At 46.5% G+C, this 23652-nt stretch overlaps 1 protein-coding gene across 1 annotated transcript in view; it reads left to right on the top strand.

Moving 5' to 3' along the window:
• Window positions 1–16214, top strand: part of LOC135385908 (unconventional myosin-Ia-like) — a 138065-nt gene extending 121851 nt beyond the window's left edge. Inside the window, exons 24-32 of the mRNA XM_064615524.1 lie at window positions 2391–2459; window positions 3463–3498; window positions 5833–5919; window positions 8394–8525; window positions 9584–9690; window positions 9754–9889; window positions 9966–10118; window positions 11979–12106; window positions 12171–16214. Of these exons, the coding sequence (XP_064471594.1) occupies window positions 2391–2459; window positions 3463–3498; window positions 5833–5919; window positions 8394–8525; window positions 9584–9690; window positions 9754–9889; window positions 9966–10118; window positions 11979–12106; window positions 12171–12294 (972 nt within the window). The 3' untranslated portion in view covers window positions 12295–16214. The remainder of the gene's footprint in view (window positions 1–2390; window positions 2460–3462; window positions 3499–5832; window positions 5920–8393; window positions 8526–9583; window positions 9691–9753; window positions 9890–9965; window positions 10119–11978; window positions 12107–12170) is intronic.
• The last annotated feature ends 7438 nt before the right edge of the window (window positions 16215–23652 follow it).

Genomic DNA, 23652 nt, shown 5'->3' with positions numbered 1-23652 from the left:
AACTCCAAGTGCCGGTGACACGTGTCGTTAAATTATGTTGTGGATGCGAGGAGTGTTAGAAACATGTTTGAAGGTATAGCTTAGCGTCTCTCCCTGATTCGTAATTATATTACCCTTTCCATTGCGTGCCACAGAAGAATGCAAAAATGAGAATACAACAGAAGAATTATTCTTCTGTGAAGGTTAGATGGAGGCGTGCCGTAAGCATGCCTTCCTGAGTTCATTGTAGTCCACAGCTATGGCCTCAGAGACGCTCTACCCATGTCATCAAAGGTGTCGTGATGACACGAGGTCGTTCCTTTGAGTCCAGGCTTTGGTCGCTCAAGGTGTAATAGTCTCTGCGCCCCGCTGCAGAGAATACGTGAGGAGAAGGTGTGGGAGGGGACACTGGCACGTGGCCATCCTTGCTGAACGTCACTAAAATGTAAGGCGAGCCGATGAGGAGATTCTTCTGCTTGCTCCCCCTCGTTGGTGCGCGTTCGCTGCCGGCTGTCATGTCAAACTACGCATATCTCTGGAAGTATGTGGAATTCGAGTGAAAAAGCTCGCAGATGTGTTGTTTGCAGTCAAATGCTTCTACCAGACATATTTGCTTCAATTGTGTCAGGGAGCGAGCCTTCCCTTTTAACTTCACTTTTACACAGGTGCATATGACCACTCTTGAAGCAGACGCCGGCAGGAAAACGAAAGTCTGACTGATCGAAGAATCAATGAATCTTGAAACTTGGATGTAGAATACATCTAGATGCAAATAACCTTGTTCTACTTCTTTCATGTAGAGTAGGAGGGTCGATGTTGAAGACAGTTCAGCTGTTTCTGTAATAGCTGTGAGAATTAACACCCAAACTTTGCCATATTTTTTAACAGATTCCCAAAAGCCTTGAAAAATGCATACCAGCCCGTTGTGTGGGTAAAGAAAATACCAATTCCTCAGGAACAAAAAGTATCCAAGTACATATTTTGCTCAACTTGCCCCACACCGTGCGTAACTTGAAGACATCGAAAAAGATTGCGTGGACAACTTAACGACACGCAAAAATATACCCGAACGATATCAAACACACTTACTTACTTACACTTACTTATCAACATACTTAACAACACTTTCTGCACTGGAAGGAAGAGATGTCAGAGGCTCCAACGCATACATCTTGATAACACGCCTCGTAGACTGTCTGTTTTGAAAGGAAACACACTTGCAGCTTTACGGTAGTACATGCTGCCATTTATTCCTGCTACCCGGCGTTCTCATCGTGGCCATAGCTATAGACAGACGCGCCCATTTGTGCTTTCCGGGCCTCTGAAACCATTACATACAGCGAGACTGGGAGGTACCCGGGTTCGAATCCCGGTGCCGGCTGTGCTGTCTGGGGTTTTTCCTGGGTTTTCCTGAGACGGTTTCAGACATATGTCGGCACAGTTCCCTTAGAATCGGTTTTGCCCACCTCATGAGGCCGACAACGGCGAGCCCTTTCACCAGCACCACAAGCACCACTACCAGAGCCGTCGCGGGGCGAGTTTGCGCCCGGGGCAGGGCATATCTGAAGCCCCCTCTCCCTCACTGCCGTCAGAAGACTTATAAACGAATAAAAGAAAACGCTCATTTACACTGCCGAGACCGTAAATTCATATTCCCTTCATTCTTACTTTACGCTGTCCATCCAACCCGCCACGGTTTGCCGTTCGGCTCCCTCTCGGGCGAGGGCGCCTGGGGCGTCTGTCCTTCTCGCACCCCCATCGCTACGGCTCTGACCACCACATACAGCGAAACATGAACAAAATTGAACCACAACTTCTGTTTCGTACCTAGCCCTACACAAATATGCCGGAAGTAGGATCCATGCGACTGTCTGCTACTTGGCCAGGAATAACGGGTTTCAGTTGACCATTTTTGTTACTAGTAAAAGAAACGCAGGCCTGAGTAATGGACATATTTCCGCACAGCGGGTACATTACGTCGTAACGATTACTTCATATTTTATTCGCACCCGCACAGGAGTGAATAAATACATTTGCAAAAGCTATAACTGACTGACGCAAAAAGCATACTCTTACCTCTAGTACTTATGAAATGCAGGGCGTGTCGTAGCGCCTACTGCAACAAAGCCACACTCGCAAAATGAAGACGTAACTTTAAGGCCCAGACATCCGCTGCGTGCAGCATGTCGCCAGAAATGAAAAAACGCCTGTAAGAAAATGCGTCGCCGAAAACTGACCTTTAACTTTCCCTCGTCTTCAACTATCCCCACCTTACAACTGTCGCGGCCCCTTTGACTGTGGTGCTCGGTCTTCTGCCTTTTATTATATCTGTTCTTCATTGAGCCTTTGTTGCATTTACTAATTTGTGTTGTCAGTATTGCTTATGTTTACTTTCTTTACATTATGTACAGGCACGTCGCGACTTCTTGCGTAAGAGGAGAGCTGCCACCACCATCGCGGCATATTATAGGGGATGGAAGGTTGTATACAATTCTCGGTATTTAACTAACATCAACAATTATAATTATTTCTCAAATACTAGCGTTATCGGCCGTATTAAACGTAAAATTAATCACACGTATGTCTTATTACATGCTTTCCTTTTTTCTTCTTTTGCATTAAACATATTCCCCCCCTCACCAAACCACATGTTGAGAATCAAGTTCGACCTCTGGTTGTATTTCCCTTCCACGTATCTAGTGCAAATTACTAAAGTGACAGGTCACTATGATACGGCATTCATCATAACCTGCCAAGTGAGAGTTTCATTAGAACACATGGAAGGACAACCTACTATCTAACATTAACACCTTTTCACCTAAACGTTTCACCAGGCATCCTATTTGAGAAATTGTCAACCTCGATACGTGTTTTTAAAAGCCAGTTGGTTCTCAGTTCATTTGCTCACGATTTTATTTATTTTGTTATCAGCTTTGTTTCCATTCTAAACTTCGAAGAAATCCTAAAGTTATCATAAGTTCTTCTGCAAGGAAAAAGGTTGCTGCTCTTATGCACTTCTTCGTATACACTTTGTGACTTTGTGTTTCGCGCTCGGGGCACCTCTACCCGCCGCAGACACTTCGTCCTTTTACTGCAGTATTTTCCTGCATGATCGACTTACCCATCGTGAACATGTATTCTATGGCATTCGGCGCCCATTATGCAAACATCATGTAAACATGTCCCTGAATGTATTTCAGCACGTCGAGGCAGTATTAAAATTTGCTCGGCTTACGAGTATAAGGTCACACACAAAATACATCAATCAGAACTGCTTGCATACAAAGCATAATATTGTTCAACGTGTTGTAACCTGTAACTATATGGAACCGAGGAAAACTGAACTGAAAGTTTTGCTGCAATAACATCAAGTGCAACAGTGTAACATACCATGTTGGTGTAAAACTGTAATGTGGTATATATATTGCATTCTGAAGACTGCATTTGTAATAGCGTGATATGTCTAATTCCTATCTATTTTAGGCAAGAAAAGACTTTAAAAGAAAGAAAGATGCGTTGGTAAATCTGTTTGCATATTAGCTAACTATACTAACGCTTTCCTCTTTTTCCTACAAGGTTGCCGTACTAACTTTCCATAAGTGCGCGAAGAACTTTTTGTGCAGTGCCTGATTGGGTCACGGCACACATATGTTACTTACAGTGTGCACCGCATGCCCTGGCGGCAGTGACATGGGTGCCTGTCCTAGCAATATCTAGTAGCTGAAGTACATGAGTACTCAAGGGAGCCGCATAGACTAGTGCCGTGTTTACTTTCATTCTCATATCACTCATCTAGTGTCTAGCGTGAAACGCCCCATGTCATCATGTATTGCAGTTGTTGTTTGCCGTATGCATTCGCTATGCGGAACGCATTTGGAGCGCAGTGATATGGAAGATCGGTAGAAGCAATGCGAATGGGGGGTACTAAAAGGAAGCGCACAACGCAATACCCTTTAACAGCTCAAAAGAAGCCTACCTTTCGCTGTTAGCGCTAGCTCGAGTGCAGTACTGTAATGTATCGAGGTGTCCGCCTGCGTCCTGTCTGAAATGTCCTGCTTTTATCGTTCTAACTTCTATCATTTCTGTACCCTGTGTCTGAGCACTGAGTTCACCTTAGTAGAGTAGGCGGTGAGATCACTTTGGAAGTTTGTTTGACGCTGGTTGGAAGCTGGTGACGAACGTTTCCACGCATGAACATGAACAAGAATATATTAAAATTGCAAGCACATTTAATGAATACTTGACAAAATTCATATGAGTAAAGTACATCGTTATCAACTACAATCGTAGGTGGATTTCTCATTTCCAATGTAATCGTACTAGCAACTGTAGGGGCTCAGTTGAAGTTATATCAGGCGCTTGGCTTGTGAGATTCCTGCGTTGCCGATACTGTCGCATATACTCTGCCCTGCTCTTATTGACAGCACCAACGTTGACGAGAACAGCACGTACACCTTTAGACGTTGCTGCAATTGACTTAAACTGCGCGATGCCACCACCACCATGAAAAGTACTACGGGGAGCCGCCGTGGCCGACGGGAAAGAGACAAAGGACACGCACGGTGCTACTGTAGCACATCTATCACACACAGGAGTGCAATGTGTGTGTTGGGGTGAGGAGGTAGTGGCGGCACGAACGGTGCAGCTCTACGCAAATCCTACCCCTCCCATGAGGAAGAAAGGTATCCTGCGTGAGAAAAAAGGATTTAAAACAAACGAAAAAAAAAAATACAGGACGGTTACGATTGTGTAAAGCGAATTTCAGCGGTAGCTGTTGTGTGTGGATGTTGACGCTTTTATTGCTGGTATATGCACCACTACTTTAGAGTGACGAGTACTGCCTTGTGATCTGTGAAGTCAGTGGTGCTGTGTAGAGCTTGGATAAGCTGGACAGAAATATTACTAAAATCGGGACATAAGCGGGACAGGAAGCGCTGAAAAGTCGGGACACTTTGCTGGGCAACGTACCCATCTCTGAGTTCGTCAAAACTGCTTTTATTAGCTTTAGCTTATTTTAACTTGTTTTGCATCACCGAAACCGAACCCGAACCCAAAACCGAGGGTTTTGTGATACAGCAACAGCGATTTCCCTAGACCTTCCCGTTAACAGCTACCGGTGTAAAACGAACAAATTTACACTTTAATATGCTATATCTCATGAGAATGTGCAGATCCCGACAAAAGTTTACGGAAAACCACATCGACATATTTCTTGATTGGAGCGACACCCTAGCAACGAACAGAAGTGAACACACCTGTGCTGAGAGGTGCCAGTCGCCTGTATGTAAGTCTGTCTGCTCCCGTTCGATGCAAGGGTATCGCTCCGATGACGATATACGCCACTCCGGTGTTCCGTAAACTTTTGTCGGGGCTGGACATGCTTTTTAAAAGGTCAAAACAAATTTTCAAGGAGTTCCCCGTTGAAGAAAACCGCTAGATGCTTGACGGTCTCTTGTGCGCTTTTTGCCAAGTGTTGAGGAGAAAGAACGGCCCCAACGGATTGCGGGAAGCCGACGAAACGTTGTCACGTACTCACACTGGTATTGACAGCCATTACTTCTGAATGCTATATATGATATATCTGACGAAAACGCAACTTTTGACACGACACTTGACCAAATTTCATGCAGCGGCCCGGACCCACACTGCACCCCCCCCCCCCCCATTGCATTGCCTGTTCACCAAAGTTGCTACGTACTACTATAGACATCATTATGAACACTCCTCACCTAAGCACGAAGCATGTGTACGCTTGCATGGCACTGCACATTCGAAAAATTCTTTGTTTATGGTTTGATACTTCCCCTTTGGTTTTGGCTAAGCGCTTGTGTATGTGTGCATGTACTATTGAAGACAAGGGAGCAGTTCCACGGCACGAGGCAGATGAAGCGGAGGGAATGGGCAGCCTCTGTCGTCGGCAGGTACTACCGGTTCTGGAAGGTGAGAAAGGCTGCTCTTTCCCTCCACACACATTCTCAGCCCTTTGTACTCGTTCTGCCTTTCTACCACTTTTTCTGCAGCCTTTTTAGGAAGCAGGGCCTTCTCGGAACCGCGTTCGAAACTGTGGTTACTTGCACGTATCGGGACACGAACAAAACTATTTCTGCTGGTTAAAATTATCAGTCGATCTTGATCCAGAACAGAAGATAAAATGACATATGCCCAAAGAAATATGCCTATGGAAAGAGAACCTACGCAGATGCCCCATAGAAATCGTTTATTTTGCATAATTTATTTGATAAGCTTGAACTTGACGGCTTTGACCACAAGATTGCATCCTTCCTGCATGGCACAATTTATTTCTGCACCAGTAGCACATATTCACTTCCAGATTACACATTGTGTCTTGTATGGCCATATATGTTGTGTACAAGGATGTTCGATGCCGGTTTGTGTTGCATAGAAGTTCCTTGTAACCTGGATAAAGTGATGACAGGTACGATAATCACGTACAGGTAAATGTTATCAAATGATGGGCAACCGCTTGTTCACACTTGTGAAGAAGTGCACCACGGTATCTTTTACGACTGAAACACTAATGGGCACATAAGAAACAAATTCTGTATGTGGAAATGTGTCCTTGAGCGTGGTGCAATTTGAGCGACACCAAAAAAAGAGATAGTCTAGTAAGTACGTGTATAATATTGTTCCGCGAGAACACGTTTTGTGCAGAGCATAAACCATGGTAGCTGAGGTCTTCTATACTCTCGGTAAATTGTCCCCTGGTAGTGATCGGCGTACTCCTCCAAAAACGCAAAAAGAACATTTAAATGCTCACATCTTTTATTAAGAGCCAAGATGCAGTCTTGTACACATATTTTATAGTCGGACTTGCGAAGCAGTTCAAGTGCGAACTGTGTACAGGGGGTGTGCAGAAAAACATGACCCGCATTTAGGCACATAGCTTGTTGCCTACCTAACTAACGAACTTCCGGTGGCGCACGATGGCGCATTTATGCGTGCGAAATCTGTAGAAAAATTGTGGAAACCATACCCAGCTTAAAAAATAAACGGAACAACGAAAACGTCGGCTTCCGTGCATCAGAATAGGGCAACATGGTGGGCAACAGGGTGTATGTGAAAGGGCAACATGGTGCACGTAGGAGAGTTGTGTTCAAGTACCGCTAGGGGAGCTATCGGTGCATAAATCGAAACGATGTCCCACATGGATGCTCATCGGCAGTGCCCTAGCGGTGCCTGCATATAACTCTTATGAGACCGAAATGCACTACCATGCAGTGTCATGACCGCCCTATTCTAATGCATGGAAGCCCATGTTTTCGCGCTTTGTTTATTTTTTTACATTGAGTATGGCTTCCAGGATTTTTTTGTAGCTTTCGCACGCATAAATACGCCGTCGTGCGCCACCGGAAGTTCCTCGGCTAAGTAGACAACGAGTTACATGTAAAAATGCGGGTCATGTTTTTCTGCACACACCCTGTACAGTATATTCCGCAGTCGTGTAGAACTGCTTACATAGGTCATGGTCAGTCTTTACGGCTGCATTAGGGAATAACGCAGTCGTCATTTCTTTACGCGAATAATTCACTCACTTTTGAGTTATGTGAATAATTATTGTCAAACATGCCTCTGTCTGTTTCATGTGTGCTCCACATTCCAAATGCACGTCGTATTTATGTCTTCTAAGCGACAATACGCGCAACCCTAGTGCTGGAATGAGGAGACACTATGTTATATATTCGTCAACGTTCTCCCGGCATTCGCACTGCGTACTACTCTTCCCATTTTGTTAACTCAGACAGTCGTAAAAAAAGATTTCCCAACTTATTATCCTGGTCAAAATCAGTTGACCAAGCCCTATTGCCTTTAAAGGAAGAACGATCACCACACTGTCTCGTGACGCGAAGGAAGCGGCAGACGTATTATTCTTCGTCGCTCAGAGTTCTCATAACGCAACGATACATCGGTTGCTCTGCACCTGTTGAGTAAATGCTCCCATACCACATAACGAATTTAACTTCCTAGGTGTGTGACATTCTTCTAGTTCCGAGAGGACCCCAGGTGGTCTAACTATCCGCAGTCCTACCCTGCGGCACGTACAACATGTCGCCACACAAACAGGCTGACACACGTTACGTGTAAATCTACTCCAATTACTTTAATTCTGAGAGTTGGTTCATCCAACAAATCAGAACAGTCGTCAAAAAGGCAAAACAGCGGAGGGAGTCGCACTCACTCTTTTCAAATACCAGACAAATGTGCAATTGCTTTCTACCATTACACCACCAACAAGGGCAACAGACACACCCGCCAAACGAATATGCTATGGAGTTTCGCTGAATATGGAACGTGTGGATGTCTCTAGGGTAACCTTGAACAGATTAAGCTTTCTATAGCACTGGACGAGGCAGAAACGTAATGTAGCACGTTGTGTGCTTGATCTGTCATTGTAGCGGAGACGATACCTGCTGTGGCTAGCACGCAACCTTCCTTCCGTGTCCCCGTTGGACCGATCATGGCCTCCTGCACCTCGCTTCCTCCAGCCTACCAGCCACCTCCTCAAGAAGCTCTATCACAGGTGGAGGGTATGTCCTCTCATGTGCAACGTATCTCGTACATCGGATAATGAATTTATCTGTGTTAAAGCTGTCTCTCACAGTGTACATAAATGTGCTTTATCGCGGACAAACTAATGTGCGTACGTTTTTTACATATTCGTCCATTCCTAGAATGTAAATGCGAAGGTACGACGTTTCGCTGCACGACGAAACCAATGCGAAATGTGTAGCTTGGTAACCGTTTCGTGTAAGGTCTTGCGAATTCAAGCTACGTCACTAATTCGCAACACCTACAGACTGAGATAGGATACCTCGAAATGAGCACATGGAGCTTTAGAGCCTCTACGTGTTTATGTCGGGAGTCTCTGAGCCAGATCAGTGAAAACGAAAGGCCGTTTTAAAAGCATCAGATATTCAGTCGTCTTTAAAATGATGCTTCGAATACTCTACGTTAGAGTTCACTTTTGAGTCTTGACTGACCCTCAAGTATGGTTTTCCCTGTTATGCTTTGTGCCACACATCATTGCTAAAATGTGCGTGATTACACATAGACTTCACAGATGGGGTACACTTCAAGGATACACTTCAAAGGTGAGGGTGGCGCTTCAGTCCAGGATCAGTCGATCGACTGAATCGTGCAGAGCTCTATGGCGCCTTAGTCGACAGTCCCGTAAACCGTCGCCAGTCGACCTTAACGATCGAATACTAAAAACCCTGAGACTAGGACAGGACGAAACATACACACACGGACAAAGCCTCAAAAAAGCTTGAAAATTGGAGACTTTGTCCGTGTGTGTCTGTTTCGTACTTCCCTAGTCTCGTTTTGCTTTAATATTATGAGTTCTAATCACCAGCTCGCTTGCTTTCTAGCCATTGTATCCTTAACGGTCAGTTGACTGGGGTTTCACTCGACATATTCGTCCATGTAAACTCAGCTAATATGCATGTAAATAAATTTTGCGTACGTATTTTGAGGCTGTTACCATTATTGCAGGCACTCTTCCTTATGCCTGCTTTAACGAAACGTCAGGAACCCTGCTACACCACCTCCTACACTTTTTTTTTTCTTCTCTTCTTTATTGCAGTGTCAAAGGTACAGGTTAAGGTTTGATCAGACAGCACGAAATCGAATGCGGGAAAAAGTCACAGCCAGCAATATCTTCCGAGACCGGAAAGCTTCCTATCCCAAAAGGTATGTACTGCATTCGCCACATATATATCAAGCGTTTGTCTCGTTCATTTCTGTCGTTCATAGCGTGTCCCACCCCTTCCGCGGTGACTATGTGCGACTCCGGCAAAATATCAAGTGGAAGCGGTTGGCGAACGAAACCGGCGATCAGTATGTTGTCTTCGCAGATATTATAAGCAAGATCACAAGGTCAAGTGGAAAGGTGAGATGAACGACAACTTTGCCTGTGTATTGTGTACTGACGTAACGGGATCTTTGCGTTTTTCTGCCATTTTCAGTGCGTGCAAACCCTGTTCGTCGTGAGCACGAACTCCATGTTGGTAATGGACCAGCGGACGCTTCAGATCAAATATCGCATTCCCGTGGGGGACATCGTCAGGATATCTCTCAGTCCGTTTATGGACGACATTGCTGTATTTCACGTACGGACGGTGAGTAATTTTCTTCTGTCTTGCTTTGTCTCCATTAATTGTTGGCGTGCAGACAGTGTGCAGGGGGGGGGGATATGTTTAATGCAAAGAAAAAGGGAAAAGAGAAAAGAAAAGAGAAGGGAAAGGTTAGCCATGATGTAGGCTTGCTATTCCCAAAAGCTAACAAAACAAACAAAAGAAGATAAAAGCAGCAGAGACACAGAAAATTATGGGAAAATACAGAAAAAAAAACAGCTCCTTCACTAATCGTTGTGCAGACAGTCATATAGGACGTATCGGAGAGTGCCCAGGAAGGGAGTTGCCTCAGGACAGAAGCCGCCGATATTTCGTACAGAGACTGTTCTTCTTCTGGGAGAGTGCCCAGGAGTTTAGATTCCCGAAGGAATCTCGTCAGTGCAGACGTGACTTCAGCGTGCTGAGTAGGGCCAAGTAGCATCGCGAGGGGGCGGGGGAAGCTCTCGGTAGCCTAGATGAGCGAGACGGCGCCGGATACTCGAGCGGTGATCTTCGTACCGCTGTCAGGCAAGGAGTATGGGTGGCACGTCAGCTTCTACCTGACACGTGGGGCAAAGAGGTGATGGATGCTGACTCATCTTAAAGAGGAGGAGTGGAGTTCGTGCCACATTCAGCCGTAGCCGATGAAGCAACGATTCCTCGATGCGCGGGATGCGGCCAGGCACAGCATATGTCATCAGTGGGCCAATGGAAGGCATTGGTTCGTATAGCTCCTTGCTGGAAGAGCTGCGGGCGGTTGGCAATAAAGCGGCAGATTTTCAGCTGGCACACAGAGAGCGCAAGAGGAAGGACAGTTGGTTGCTCATTGTCGTGGGTTTGCCGAGCGAGAGCGTCAGCACGATCATTGCCAAGAAGTCCGACATGGCTCGGAATCCATTGGAACACCACGCCGTGTCCCAGGGATACAAGTTCCGTGTGCAGGGCGATGATCGTGGTGTAGATGTCACTGATGACTGCAGCAGAGTAAGAGGCCAGCGCCTCCAGAGCCACTTTACTGTCGGTGAGGATCGTCCAGGCCCTGGGCGCCAATGAGGAGACGTGTCTCAAAGCGGCCAGTAGTGCGAATGTCTCGGCCTCGGCAGATGACATAAGAGGCAGCTTGAATCCGTGCTCAATTCCATCCTCTGGGATGCCACGACTGTTTGCACAGCCTTCTTTTTCCTAAGACCCGGAATGGACAGTGTGCGGATTTCCTTACGTGGACAGTAATATTGAACCAAATATTTCAGAATACTGAAACTGATACTGCGCTCCATTTCCAAGCAAGTTGTTTTCTTAGCAGTGACTTGTTGAGACGGTGCCTGAACGCACAAGTTGCGTCATAATCCGTAGCTCCAATTTGGCGTTCATTTACAAAGAAGTGTCAGGGGACAATTTTCTAGCCCAGATCTTCCGGTATGAGTGTCATATCAGTTCTACATGTTTATTGTTTACCTGCAATGCCTACATCGCGCGCCTCTTTCCGATGCATTTTATGTGTACTTATACCTGCCCGCCATTTGAAGTGAGTACACTACAGACTAAATTACTGACTAAATTGCACTCTGCAGAGAGAGAGAGAGAGTATACCTGTTTCCTAGCGCCATGTTGCTAGCAGACGTCGCGTCCAGTCAACGGCGGTTTGAGAAGCTTGTCCTGGCCTTCTTGTTTCAAAAGTGCTGTTGCAAGTTCCCATTTCCCATCCCCTGCCTTAGGACATGCTGTGAATGATCAAACTGGGATGCCTGCGAATACTTTTTAGCTGATCCAGGGAAGGTCATGCGATACCCTTGTGGAACCACACATACGTAAAACATTGTGCTCGAATACATTGATATGTATAACACGATTTTTGGTTTCTGACAGACGGAAGCAACAAGAAAAAAGGGGGACTTTCTGTTCGAGACAGGACACGTCATCGAAATTGTCACCAAGCTGTTCCTCGTCATCCAAAACGCAACAGGAAAACCCCCTGATGTTAGCATCGCAACGGAGTAAGTTTGATGGCTACTCTCTCAATCCTGTTCGGCCGTCTTTGAACTGTGCTTCCTCTCGCAGGTTCGAAGTGAATTTTGGCAAAGAGAACGTAGTCCTGGCATTTCGTTCTTCCGGAACGAGCGACCTCCAGCCGGGGCAGATCAAGATTTCTCGCAAAGGAAACAGGATGGAAGTCATATTATGAGGATCGCTTTTATAGGAACTTTCCAATTGCACCCCCAGAGAGCTCCCTATGGAGAAGACAATACTCTATGCACAGCACCATTTGCTAAGTGAGGGATGGCAGCAACCATGTTTCTCAGCCCTGTTCAGTAATTTTCTCTCGTCGAGGTTATTCAAGCGTTGACCATGACCGACGTTGGCCGACGACATTGTGCATTTTAAATCAGGGTTCGAAACTCTGCTTGATTTGCCCTTGATTGTTTACGAGATACGTGAATCTCGGTGCGTTTCGTTTAGCCTGTTCCAGGAGTACGTCTTTTGAGTGTATGTTATCGCTGCTTTGCAAAGCTTTAGTTCCTGGACGACGAGAGCAATTTGTTGCTGCACTAAGTGCTTTGTGGTTCGCTGTGCACCATAGAGACCCTATAGACTACCTATAGGTCAAGGAGGATGAGGGCGAAAAGAATATCGAGAGGCTTGCCAGCCAAGTGGATGGAGACTGGCTGAAGTACAGCCATTGTTGTTGTTCGTCTGTGTAGTTTGTTTCTTCGGTCGCTATGCGTATCGGAGGGGTCACAATTTTGGTAGCACTTCCTTAAAACTGGCAGGCGTGAGACATGATGGCACGTTTCTACATAATGACATACGCGTGGTAGGCTTTAGAGAATAGCAGAATTTTGTGTAAGCCATCTCACATTTGGCCCCTAGATAATTTATAGGAGCTCTATGCGAACACAAGTGCCGCAAATACGTTCTCATCCATTCATTTGTAACACACGCTAGTCGTATGCCATATTGCATGTGTAGCTGTAGATGAACCAGAGAAGGTAGCGAACGGGGTTAATATTGCTCAAACTATAGGGTGCCATATATCATGTGAAGCACAATAGAGCTTCCGGTCGTACCTAATTTTAGTTATATTTTATAGCCGACGCTATCATTAAGATTTTATATGTACATCGCGCGAGGTCGAGGTATAGCCTTGTTTTCAGCAAGGCGCTACGCTTCGACAGCAAACAATCGTTGCGTTTCTGTCCGGACCCGTTATAATTTTGCTTCGAAAACAGCATTACTTTTGTTGCGCGTTCCCTTTACACGAGGAATCTTATTCGTACAAAACTCAGTTCTTAAACGTGTAAACAATAACTGTTCCTTGTAGTATTGTACATGAGCAAAGTTTGGAAACTTGTTCTGGATTTTTGGAGGAGCACTGCAGGTCTTTAGCTTAGACTGTTAGAACGTTCAACAATTACTGTGCTATACTGTAGTTCAACATTATATATCCACTCGTATGTACATATTTCATTATTGTACATAGGAACTTCGTACGTCATAACTAAGGCAATGTACCTAAATTGCATGCAGATAGTTATAACTGAAATGTAGTTGACTTAAAGGAGCTTTTGTGGGCCATTTTGTGTATATAGGAAACTCGAGGGCAGACGAGGTTACGAGAGCATGGAGTGAGGCGACAGACGACAATAGCACAGCTTACACGGCTTTAGTTGAAAGTCTAGATGTGTATGAAATGATAGATGTACTTACGCATACATAGGAGAGGCACCCTTTCAGCGTCATGTATCCATTGAACTGGTACTATATGTTGTGGTGTCTTGCTAAGACCTCATCAACTCGGTAGCAAAAATGTATAAGGTCGAACTTTACACGACGTTCTCTGCACTGTGCATACTTCGGGGAAGTGGTACGGATGTGAACTTTACAAATTTAGGCAACCATAGTAGGCGGGAGGTTCTCCGTCTTCGTCTACCAGTCTGTGGTACACAAGTGAACTTCTCTGCTCACTGATCCCAAAGTGGTTGTTTCGATCCCGGACGTGAATGAGTGCATTTTGGTATCACGGAAAAAGCTGCACAGATACATTGTCTTTCCCTAGGGATGTTAAATAGCGTATGTCGCGTGCATACACCTCAGCGCGGACGTTTCGAAAAAACTTCAAATAATCCACATACTGAAACAGCAAACACTGAGTAAAGACATAATTAGTTCACGCTTATGACCTTCTTATGATCTGAGTTGCACCATGTCAAATCCCGCCATTATCAATCGTCTCTGATTGTTCGTAATCTTCAGCTAATTTACCCCCTTCGAAAACGCGTTTTCGCCTTACGGTGCACATCAGGAGGACACATATTATTGTGTGTTGCGTCCGATTGTTTCTTAGATTTCTGTAGTTGTTTCGCTCTTAGTAAGACACCCTGTACATATTTCACATAGGTACGTTTCCTTGGGATGTCCAGCGCCACAAACAGTGTGCTTTAAGAACGACCATGCGGCGAAAATGTTTTTTCCGGAAGTGGCACTTGTTGTCAATCTTTTCGTGTGTGTGTTTTTGTCCGTTCTGACAATCCTTGGTATAGACTCTTGTCACGCTACACTGCCAGACAAAATAATTACAGTGTGATACAGTGTTCGTAGAGCATCCATTTCTATTGCATAAAATAGATGATGTCGTTACTTATTTCATTTTTTCGGGACGCCCTGGATGGGGTCATAAGTGATACATCCGAGTAATACTGAGGCTGACGGTTCATGCCATCCGGCTCACCTCAAAGGCGCATATAAGTTTTGTCTGTATGAAAGCTCTTCGCATTATTTGATATCCACCATCCTCGGCGTACAGGTTGTTTTTATGACTGATTCAAGTGTCTGCAGATGTGAAATGGAGGTACAGGCGTTTGCTCGTTGCATTCTTTGCATGTGCTCTTTAGCCCGTGTGTCCGAATAGGCTCTGGACACAGCAGTAAAGAAAGCTTGATAGCAGGTAGGTAGTACACGTTAGGCAGCCAAGTATTTTGCAGAGGATTTGCGGCCCTTGTTTATTGAAAGTTCTTCGTTTTGTAATGCAGAATGCACTCTACAAGAAGAGGTCAGACAAAACGTGGTCATATCACGGACGAATTCGTTTGGCTCCCCCTCTCCACCTCTTCTTTCGGAGAGGTGGTGAGTGGCATCCAAGGACGTTCACGTGTGGGGGCGCCGGTGCTTCTGTCCACTTCTTCTTTCACTAACGTGATATGATCGCGCTATGCATTTGCTTCAGTCTCTCTTGGCACGCGGGCGTAACGTTGCTGCGCTGTTCTAATGGAGTATGGTGATATGAATCCGGCCTTTCGTTTTTTGTCGAGATTCACTAGTGGTGGTTCCACAGCAGTAACACCAACCGAATGCAAGAATGCTTCGCCATCTGGACCGCACGGAGAAAAGTTATCACAAGCGTGCAGAACCAATTTAATTCGATGCACGTTGGCTTTGTGACCGAATCCCGTATGCACTACGGGATCTGTTAGAATGCATTCTGCATATGCAGATTTGGCCGGGATGACCAAAAGACCTTTATTCTTTCAGTTCCCGTCTGTTCTCAGAGGCTTAAGCGACTTAAGTGGTGCGTATAGTAGTTGCTTGTATTGCGTAAGTTATACTTTGTATGCGTTAAGGGAGTGTAAGTATAACCTGTAGGCTCTATACGAGTGATGCAACCGTAACCTTACATTAAGGTGGGCTGCTGTTTCTTTAGCGTTTACAATGTTACTGCTGTGTGGCAACCCCGAGCTCCTGGTTAGTGTTTTATTTCTAGTTTAAATGTCAGCAGGTTAGCAATGTGGAAGCGTAAGATTCCGAAGCGGTATCCAAATAGGAGGGCGCGCTGTCATTCATCATGTGTACATATGGGATTCACTGTCGTCCAGATTATGTACATGTACAGGTCTAATGACACAGCGATCATTCTGCACTGTACAGGTGTACATATGTTATGTAAAGGTAGTTCTTATATAAGTAAGGTATTGCTGCCATCACTTTCAAGAATAATAACGAATGGAGGGAGTGACTCGTTATCTAGGTATTCCTGTTGGAAAGGTTTATATCATGATCTACCAAATGTTTTCATACTAATTTTGTAATAAAATCTAGAATGAAAAGTTACCATCGCTGTCTTGTGTCCCGCGATGACTGTGTACGCCATATTATTGTGATCAGGGCCTTCGAAAAAGAAAATAGGTATTGGTGTTGTTTATAAAGCCAAATAACGAGTATTTTCTCGGCATCCAAGCAAGAATGTTGTGGCGGAACTGTTATCGTCGAGATACTTATTCGTGAAACTGGATTGCATACCCTTCCACTACGCTATACGAAGACGCTTCTTCAATGAGCGTTAGCGCTAGTCGAATGTTATGTCAGTTCGTGGTACATGAGGATTGCTTCACTTCATGGATTTTTCGAAAATAAGCGCAAATTAGATTACAGAGTTCGAGATTATCACTGCGCTGCATGTATTATGCTGCCCTGTATCATGCTATATCAGTGCTGTATCACGTCATCGTCGAAGTGTGTCGCCAGCGTGTTATCGTGGTGAACACCGGCGCATACTCGGGCCCTGTATACCTACATGCCGTTTAGGGCCCGTACCCACATGCGGTACACACGGGCAGAAACCAACTGCGGGTTTCCCAGCTCTCGCGATATCGACGCTGAAAACACTGTCAATGTGCTACGACTGCGTGAGAGGCCGGAAGAAAACAAGAGCGTGACGCAGTCTCCGTTAAGCACCCGACTAACCGACAATGCGCGGCATAATGCTAAAAATCGTGCATTGTGCGATCGAGGAATAGCGGAACGCGGAGGCGGCTATAATTTTCCGCCCCGCATGCGGAGAATCTGCGCGGAAACGCGAACGCGGCGCGGTAAACTCTTGCCGCTGCGCGGGAAAAGCCACCTCCGCTTGCCGCTTTTTGGCGATCGCGCAGTGCACGATTTTTAGTGGCATCCGCACATGTTCCGCCAATCAGGATTCAGGAAGTAACCGGAAGTTTCGTGCGTTCTTGTTTTCTTCCGGCCTCCCGCACGGAGAGCATTGACGGTGTCGTTGACTGGAAGTATGTCGCAGTGACGCTCACGTTTTTCAGCCGGCGAATTTATGACGACGGAAATAAAATGTCATTGCTGCGTACATTATAGAGCGTTGCGTTAAAATGAGTTTTTGGGGTCGACACTGGAATAAAATTTGGGAGTGCAGGTAAGTAAAGTGTAAGATATTGACTGTCATAGTGTCAGGAAACATTGTTCACAAGAAAAGAATGCGCTATCGCGGCAGCGAGTGAACCCAAAGCCTGCGTTTCTTGCGTCTGCGATGCTGATTTCACAAAAGCTCAGATGTGAGAACGGAGACGTTCACTACAGTCAGTAGCTCGACTTCGCTGTCGCCCGCCATCTTTTCAAGCTTTCGCTGTGGAGAGTCGCGGGCGGAGGCAGTATAGCTGGGGCGGCATCCATACGCGTCCGCTTGCGGCAGGCGGTTGCGCACATCTCTACCGCATGTGGGAACGCGGCCTTACTTCGCGCATTTGCCGCATGTGGGTATGCGGCATAAGTGTTAAGGCTGGTTCACATTGCTGCGATTTACGCTTGCGTGTAAAGCTTGCGTCTACGTGCTTTTCATCGCAGGGTTCACGTCGCTGCTGTTGTGGTCCCGTTCACATCATTGCGTTGTAGCGTTACGTTCCTCCAGTGAACGAGCGCCGTTCACAGTGCACTCCTTAGGGAGCAAAGGGAAACTCCACACTTACTGTGAGCTCCCCGCGAATACAGTGCGCATGCGCTATATCCTCTCTTCCTATTGGGCACTTGGCTTGCGGTTGCGGTGTTTGCGTTGAGAAAGTTGAAGTTGGCTCAACTCCTTCCGTTCCGCTTGCGTATACACTGCGTTTGCGGAGAGCGGCGCTCTGTTGCCATGGCGACGATTCACCGTAAGAGCAAGCGCAATCGGAAACGCAGGACAGCAGTGTGAACCAGCCTTTAGCCCCATTGATACGTCGGTCACCCTCGCTGGGCGAAAAGTTGCCCTAGGAGTAGCTAGTCTTGGATCAGGCGACAGCACGTCATCTCCTTACATGCGTGTTGTTCTGGTTGAATGAAAAAAAAAAGTGTTAGTCACATGTAAGAGCAGTGAGAGCATTTCATTGTACGCTCCATTGACGACGGTAGCGTGCCCTGGGCGTTCTCACTTGCCCTCGGAAGGTCTCGGTAAGGGAAAGAATGCAAGTTCCACGACGGCGCGGATACAACTGTGGCCGTCGAGGCCACACAGTCGCTGAAGCAATTATTCTTAATTTAAAATATATGTTAGTAGTTCACTATTTCATAGCAACAAATGTCCCTGTTTTCGTCTTGGGAGGCTATCTCATTGCTCCCTTAAAATCCCTGTCGCTCGTTGATTCGTCGTCGATTTTTTTCTTTTGTTGTAATCACTTAAAGTGGTAATAGCGAACGCAGAAACGTAGTGGGCCGATCGTACATATTGGAGCTGTGACAGTACGCTCGAAAGAGACCTCCAGTAAAATAATGACAACGTAGTATCATATCTATCAGGGCGGCTCTGATGCTGAGAAGCCCCTTTCGCCGCCTTGGCTTCTGCTTACTATGAGAGTTCTCTGATCGGTTTGGAGACACAATCGGGGATGTCGTCGATTACGTCAAGAGTGAGGTACCAAAGAACTGCATGGGAGATCAGTAGAGGAGATCAGTACCAGGGGGAGGGGGCCGTTGGGCCATCTCCCCCCACATTATTACACATTCGGTTCCCCCTCTACATTTCCCAACCTCACGCTTTCAGCGTGAACATGCTTCAGCAACGCGCGGAAGAAACCCCGCGGCTGCTTTCAGGGCCGTTATTGTACTTTAACAGGACATCACGTTCCCGGCTGTTATGTCTGACATAGGTACAACTGTCCTCTAGTAATACCCAAAACCACATGTCCAGAATCATCCATGGGTATACAGCGCGAAAATAAAAGCCACTGGACAAGGAGACAAGCACAGGACACCGGCGCTGACTAGCAACATAGACAATCAATAATTGGGTGTTTACGTCGCGAGACAACTGAGATCAGCAACATAGACAGATTTAATAAACATGGCAAGCACCCGGTTTTAAGTCTCTACTAGATGCAAAAGGAAACTGGTTCCGCCGAACGTGAACATAAACAACACTATCATCTCAGGATTGAAAGTTATCGAGTTCCGAAGAACAGGCCAGCATGATGACTACGTGGAGCTCTGTCGCATTCGCCGCATCGTGCGCTGACATCAACAGCTTCTTTCAAGATGGAGCTGGCGGTCCTTCTGCGGCGCTCTGTCTCCGTACACTACCAGAGGGCGTATCTGGCAAGTTGTGCGGACTCTAGGTTCGCCCGTCACACAGCAATATCCTTTCCGGGCGCTTGCGCTGCATCGATGAGTCGACGAAACCACAATCGGTGATGACTTCTGCAAGGTCGTATCGCTGCCATCAGTAGGAGCTTCGACCGAGCTGCACAAGATGTCGGCGCGCGCTCTTGAGTTTTGAATTGATACAGAAATTTTAGTCGCTGATGACGCGTTAAACTGTGCCTTCACTATAGCGGAATACGTACTGCACTCCTCCGCTATAAAACCGAGTCCTCCCCTGGAGCTGACGGTACTTCATATCAGTCGCTTGCAAACCTGGGACCAAAGGGTACGACAGCCCTTCTGACGTTAGTTAACGAATCATGGAACACAGGTCATGTGCCTCCTTCTTGGAAAACCTCTGTCGTGGTTCCAGTGCTAAAACCTGGGAAGTCACCGAAGGCTTTGGAATCATTCCGACCAATAAGTCTGACGAGCTGCCTGTGCAAAATAGTTGAAAGGTTGGTGCTGAACCGACTGCAGTGGTTCCTGGAGACGCGTAAACTGCTCCTACAGGCTGCCTCGGGATTCAGCACGGGACGCAATGCCATGGACAGCATCATCGACTTGGTTTCGTTCATTGAAGAAGAAAAATCAGGTGGTCGCATAACAGCCGCAGTATTTCTGGACATAAAGCGGGCCTATGGTACCGTATGCCAAAGGTATTTGTTGCATGACTTGTATCTAGTAGGAATTCGCGACCGGTGCCTGCGTTGGCTCTCAGAGTTCATACAAAACAGGACGAACATTTAGCGGCAACACAGACTGTCACGGTTTAACAGCGGGTGTCCCCCAGGGAGGAGTTCTTAGTCCTCTCCTTTTCAACGTTGTAATGGCTAGTCCCCCTGCCATTTTACCGAGAGGAATATGATCGAGCATATGCGCCGACAATATTTGCATTTGGTCCTCCGGTAAGCAGTGGCCAGCGCTCCAGTGAAGGCTGCAGGATGCTATCGAGAAGCTTTTCAAGTACCTAACGCAGAGAGCTATGGACATCTCAGAGAAAAGTCTATCTTCCTACCTGTCACCCGTAAATTTCTGCCCCGTTTCATTGTGAACCTGAACGGGGAGGCCTTAGCTGGAGTTTCCCACCACCGGTTTCTTGGGTTGTATTTGACGGTTCTCTGTCCTGGAATGCCCAAGTGAAGCAGCTGAAAGAACGGGTAGACTCACGTACCAACGCTCTAAGGTATCTTTCGGGGTGCCGACGGGGCACGACATGCCACTCCATGTTTGGTCTTCATTCCTCTCTGGTGCGGCTAATGCTTGCATACCACGTACCCGTCTTTCATGGCGTATGTCCAACTTCGGAGACTTCCCTACAATGGGCACTAGCGAAAAGTGCAAAGCTCTGTCTAGGCGTCCCGCGGGCAACCTCAAACCGCGCATCTATTACTGAAGCTAGAGAACTACCTATAACTGTTTTGCGAGTGACCGAATCCCTCAGGCATTATACACTTTTGGTGTCTCGACATGTCAAGCACACGTTGGCCCGCTGGTTTCGTACGCGATAAAGGTCGAGCATTCACCAAGCTTTGGGGCCCTACTTCCACGAAATACATCTGTTCAAGCCTCTGCCTACAGCTCCCATTCCCTACTGGACGCTGAAACTACCTTCCCGTTCGCTGCAGCATTCCTTCATGAGATAGGTGTTGTTGGATCGCCAAACTGTTCAACTTGCGGAACCGTAATGAACACGGAGCACGTGCTGGTCACCTGCCGACGCTTCGACTCTAGCCGGCAAACACTGAAGAACGCCCTTGCTAAACTTGACAAAACCGACCTTTTAGTGTTGAGAAGGTACTGGAAAGCTGGCCAAAGCAGCACCAACAACCAGCGCTGTGTGCCCTGGCGAACTACCTCAAGGACATACGTGCTGAAGTAATCTTTTAAATCACTCAGTGCTTTCATACATCATGCGTCATGGAATAGCTGGTCGCACTGGCCTACGTCTCCATTTTTTCTTGCTACTTCTAATCTAATCTAGTTATCGAGGAATTCGACCTCTTCTTTATACAGACTGGCAGAAGGTTGGCTGACGCACACATCTTTCGACTTATCAGTCTGGTAGCCTTTCCTGTGACCGCTGTGTTCCAGAATTCTGGGACGCAGCCACATGTGTTCCAGTGGACAGTGCCCTCAGGCCGTTCTTGTAAGGGTGGCAGGCACGGAGTTATCTCGACCTAATGTTGCCACACCTTCCTGTCTGCCCCACATACTTTCTCACGCTTGACACAGGGATGGAGTGGATTACATTATTTTTACTGTCCGAGATAGAAAGGCGACAAAGACTGTTCTGGGAGATTTGACGCGTGAGGTATTCACAGGTGTTCTTTGGAATGGGCGGTCCCCTTTTAATTGCGCTCCCATGACTAGGTTCTACGGCCACGTCATGGTGGCAGCGGTGGCGAACTGAGGGCCCAGGTAAACACGGAAGCGAGCGACGGCAATCCTGATCTTGGATCTACCACTACAGTTACGGTGCAGCGTCCAGAAAAATCAGAGTTCATTCAACCCTTTCGCCAGCGAACGGCAGGAAAAGTTCGATTTCCGACGTCCTCAAGATTGGAAGCGTTGGGTGACCAGTTGGGAGCGATACATAATTATTTCTGCACTTAACCAACAAGACTCGGCTACGCAAATTAACAATCTGCTCTATGCAATGTGGAGCGAAGCTGAATATGTCCTCGTTTCAATGCGTCTGAGTGCAGCGCATGTGTCTAACTACGCAAAACGGACTGAGGCTCTGGATCTACAGGGTGTCCCAGGAAACGTGTCATTGAATTATAATAAAAAAAACTACGCCACCTAGAATCATGCGGTCAACGGCATTTGTTCTTATTAGGTTTTTGCCACCTCCTAATGTGAATGTCATGTACTCCAAGTTTAATTTGGTAAATATTTGCGAACTGAACTCGGAAATCTGCCAAGTAAAGTTAACTTTTTTACCCCACCAATATGAAGAGCGTGCCGAATTCACTCAAATTCATGATAATTCACAGTGATATTCACGAGTTATCCCATCGGAAAAAATAGCCGAATATCATGCTTTTCGGAGCACCGGACCATACCGCGCGATGACTTTTTGAGCGCAATCGCTCTCAGTGCGACGAAAGGAGGTTCCGAAGCCAACCCACAGAGTGATAGTAGAAAAAGTAACAGTTCCTAAAATTGGGAGAGGGAAAGCATTATCCCAGCGAAAGTCGAACGCGATAAGCCGTGCCTGTTTTATCTCTTTCTGGGATGTCGTGGAGGGCTGGTTTTCCAACCTCCTTTCGTCGGACTGACAAAGATTGCGCTGAAAAATTCATCGTGCGCTATTCTGTGCGACCTCCGTAGAGCATGATGTTCGGCTATTTTTTCCGATGGGATAGCTCCTGAATATGCCTGTCAATTACCATTAATTTGACTAAATTAGACACGCTCTTCACATTGGTGGGGTAAAAAAGTGATCTTTACTAGGCAAATTTTCGACTTCAGCTCGCAAAAATTTACATAATTAAATTTACGTTACACGACATTCACATGAGGAGGTGGCAAAAACCCAGTAAGAACAAATGCCATTGACCGCATGACTCTAGGTGGTGTAGTTTTTTTATTATAATTCAATGACACGTTTTCTGGGACACCCTGTATATTTTGCGTCCAGCAAGAACGTGATTTATGAAAGAGAGCGTTTCAACCAGAGAAGTCAACTGGACTACGAAGCAGTAGAAGCTATCGACTGGCCGACATATGATAGTTCGACGCTCTGTGAGAAGGTCTTATCAGAAATCGATTGGTTGTCGGCTTGAAGGACAGGACCTTGAGTGAGAAACTTCAGCTAGACTCGACCATCAGACTGGACAAAACCATTACCATGGCCAGGAACTGTGAAGCAGTCAGAGCTCAACAACCGCTCCTGCGGTTCCCAGGCGACAGACTTGAGGGAAAAGAGTTATTCAACGCAATAGCAACTGCGTGTGACATCCAGAACTCAACGAGACCAACAGTCCAGTCGGGGATGTGGCCCTGAAACCACCCTACCACAGCGACAGCAGTCGCAAGAGCATACGTGTACGTGGTGCGGATCACGTAGGCGCCGTGCTCGAATGCACTGTCTAGCATAAGGGAAAAAAAAGTACGTAACCGGTGCAAGAAAGCAGGCCATTACGCAGAG

This window comes from Ornithodoros turicata, chromosome 2, assembly GCF_037126465.1.
Source record: "Ornithodoros turicata isolate Travis chromosome 2, ASM3712646v1, whole genome shotgun sequence".
NCBI classification, from domain to species: Eukaryota; Metazoa; Arthropoda; class Arachnida; order Ixodida; family Argasidae; genus Ornithodoros; species Ornithodoros turicata.
This window is presented reverse-complemented; position numbering and strand designations above follow the sequence as displayed.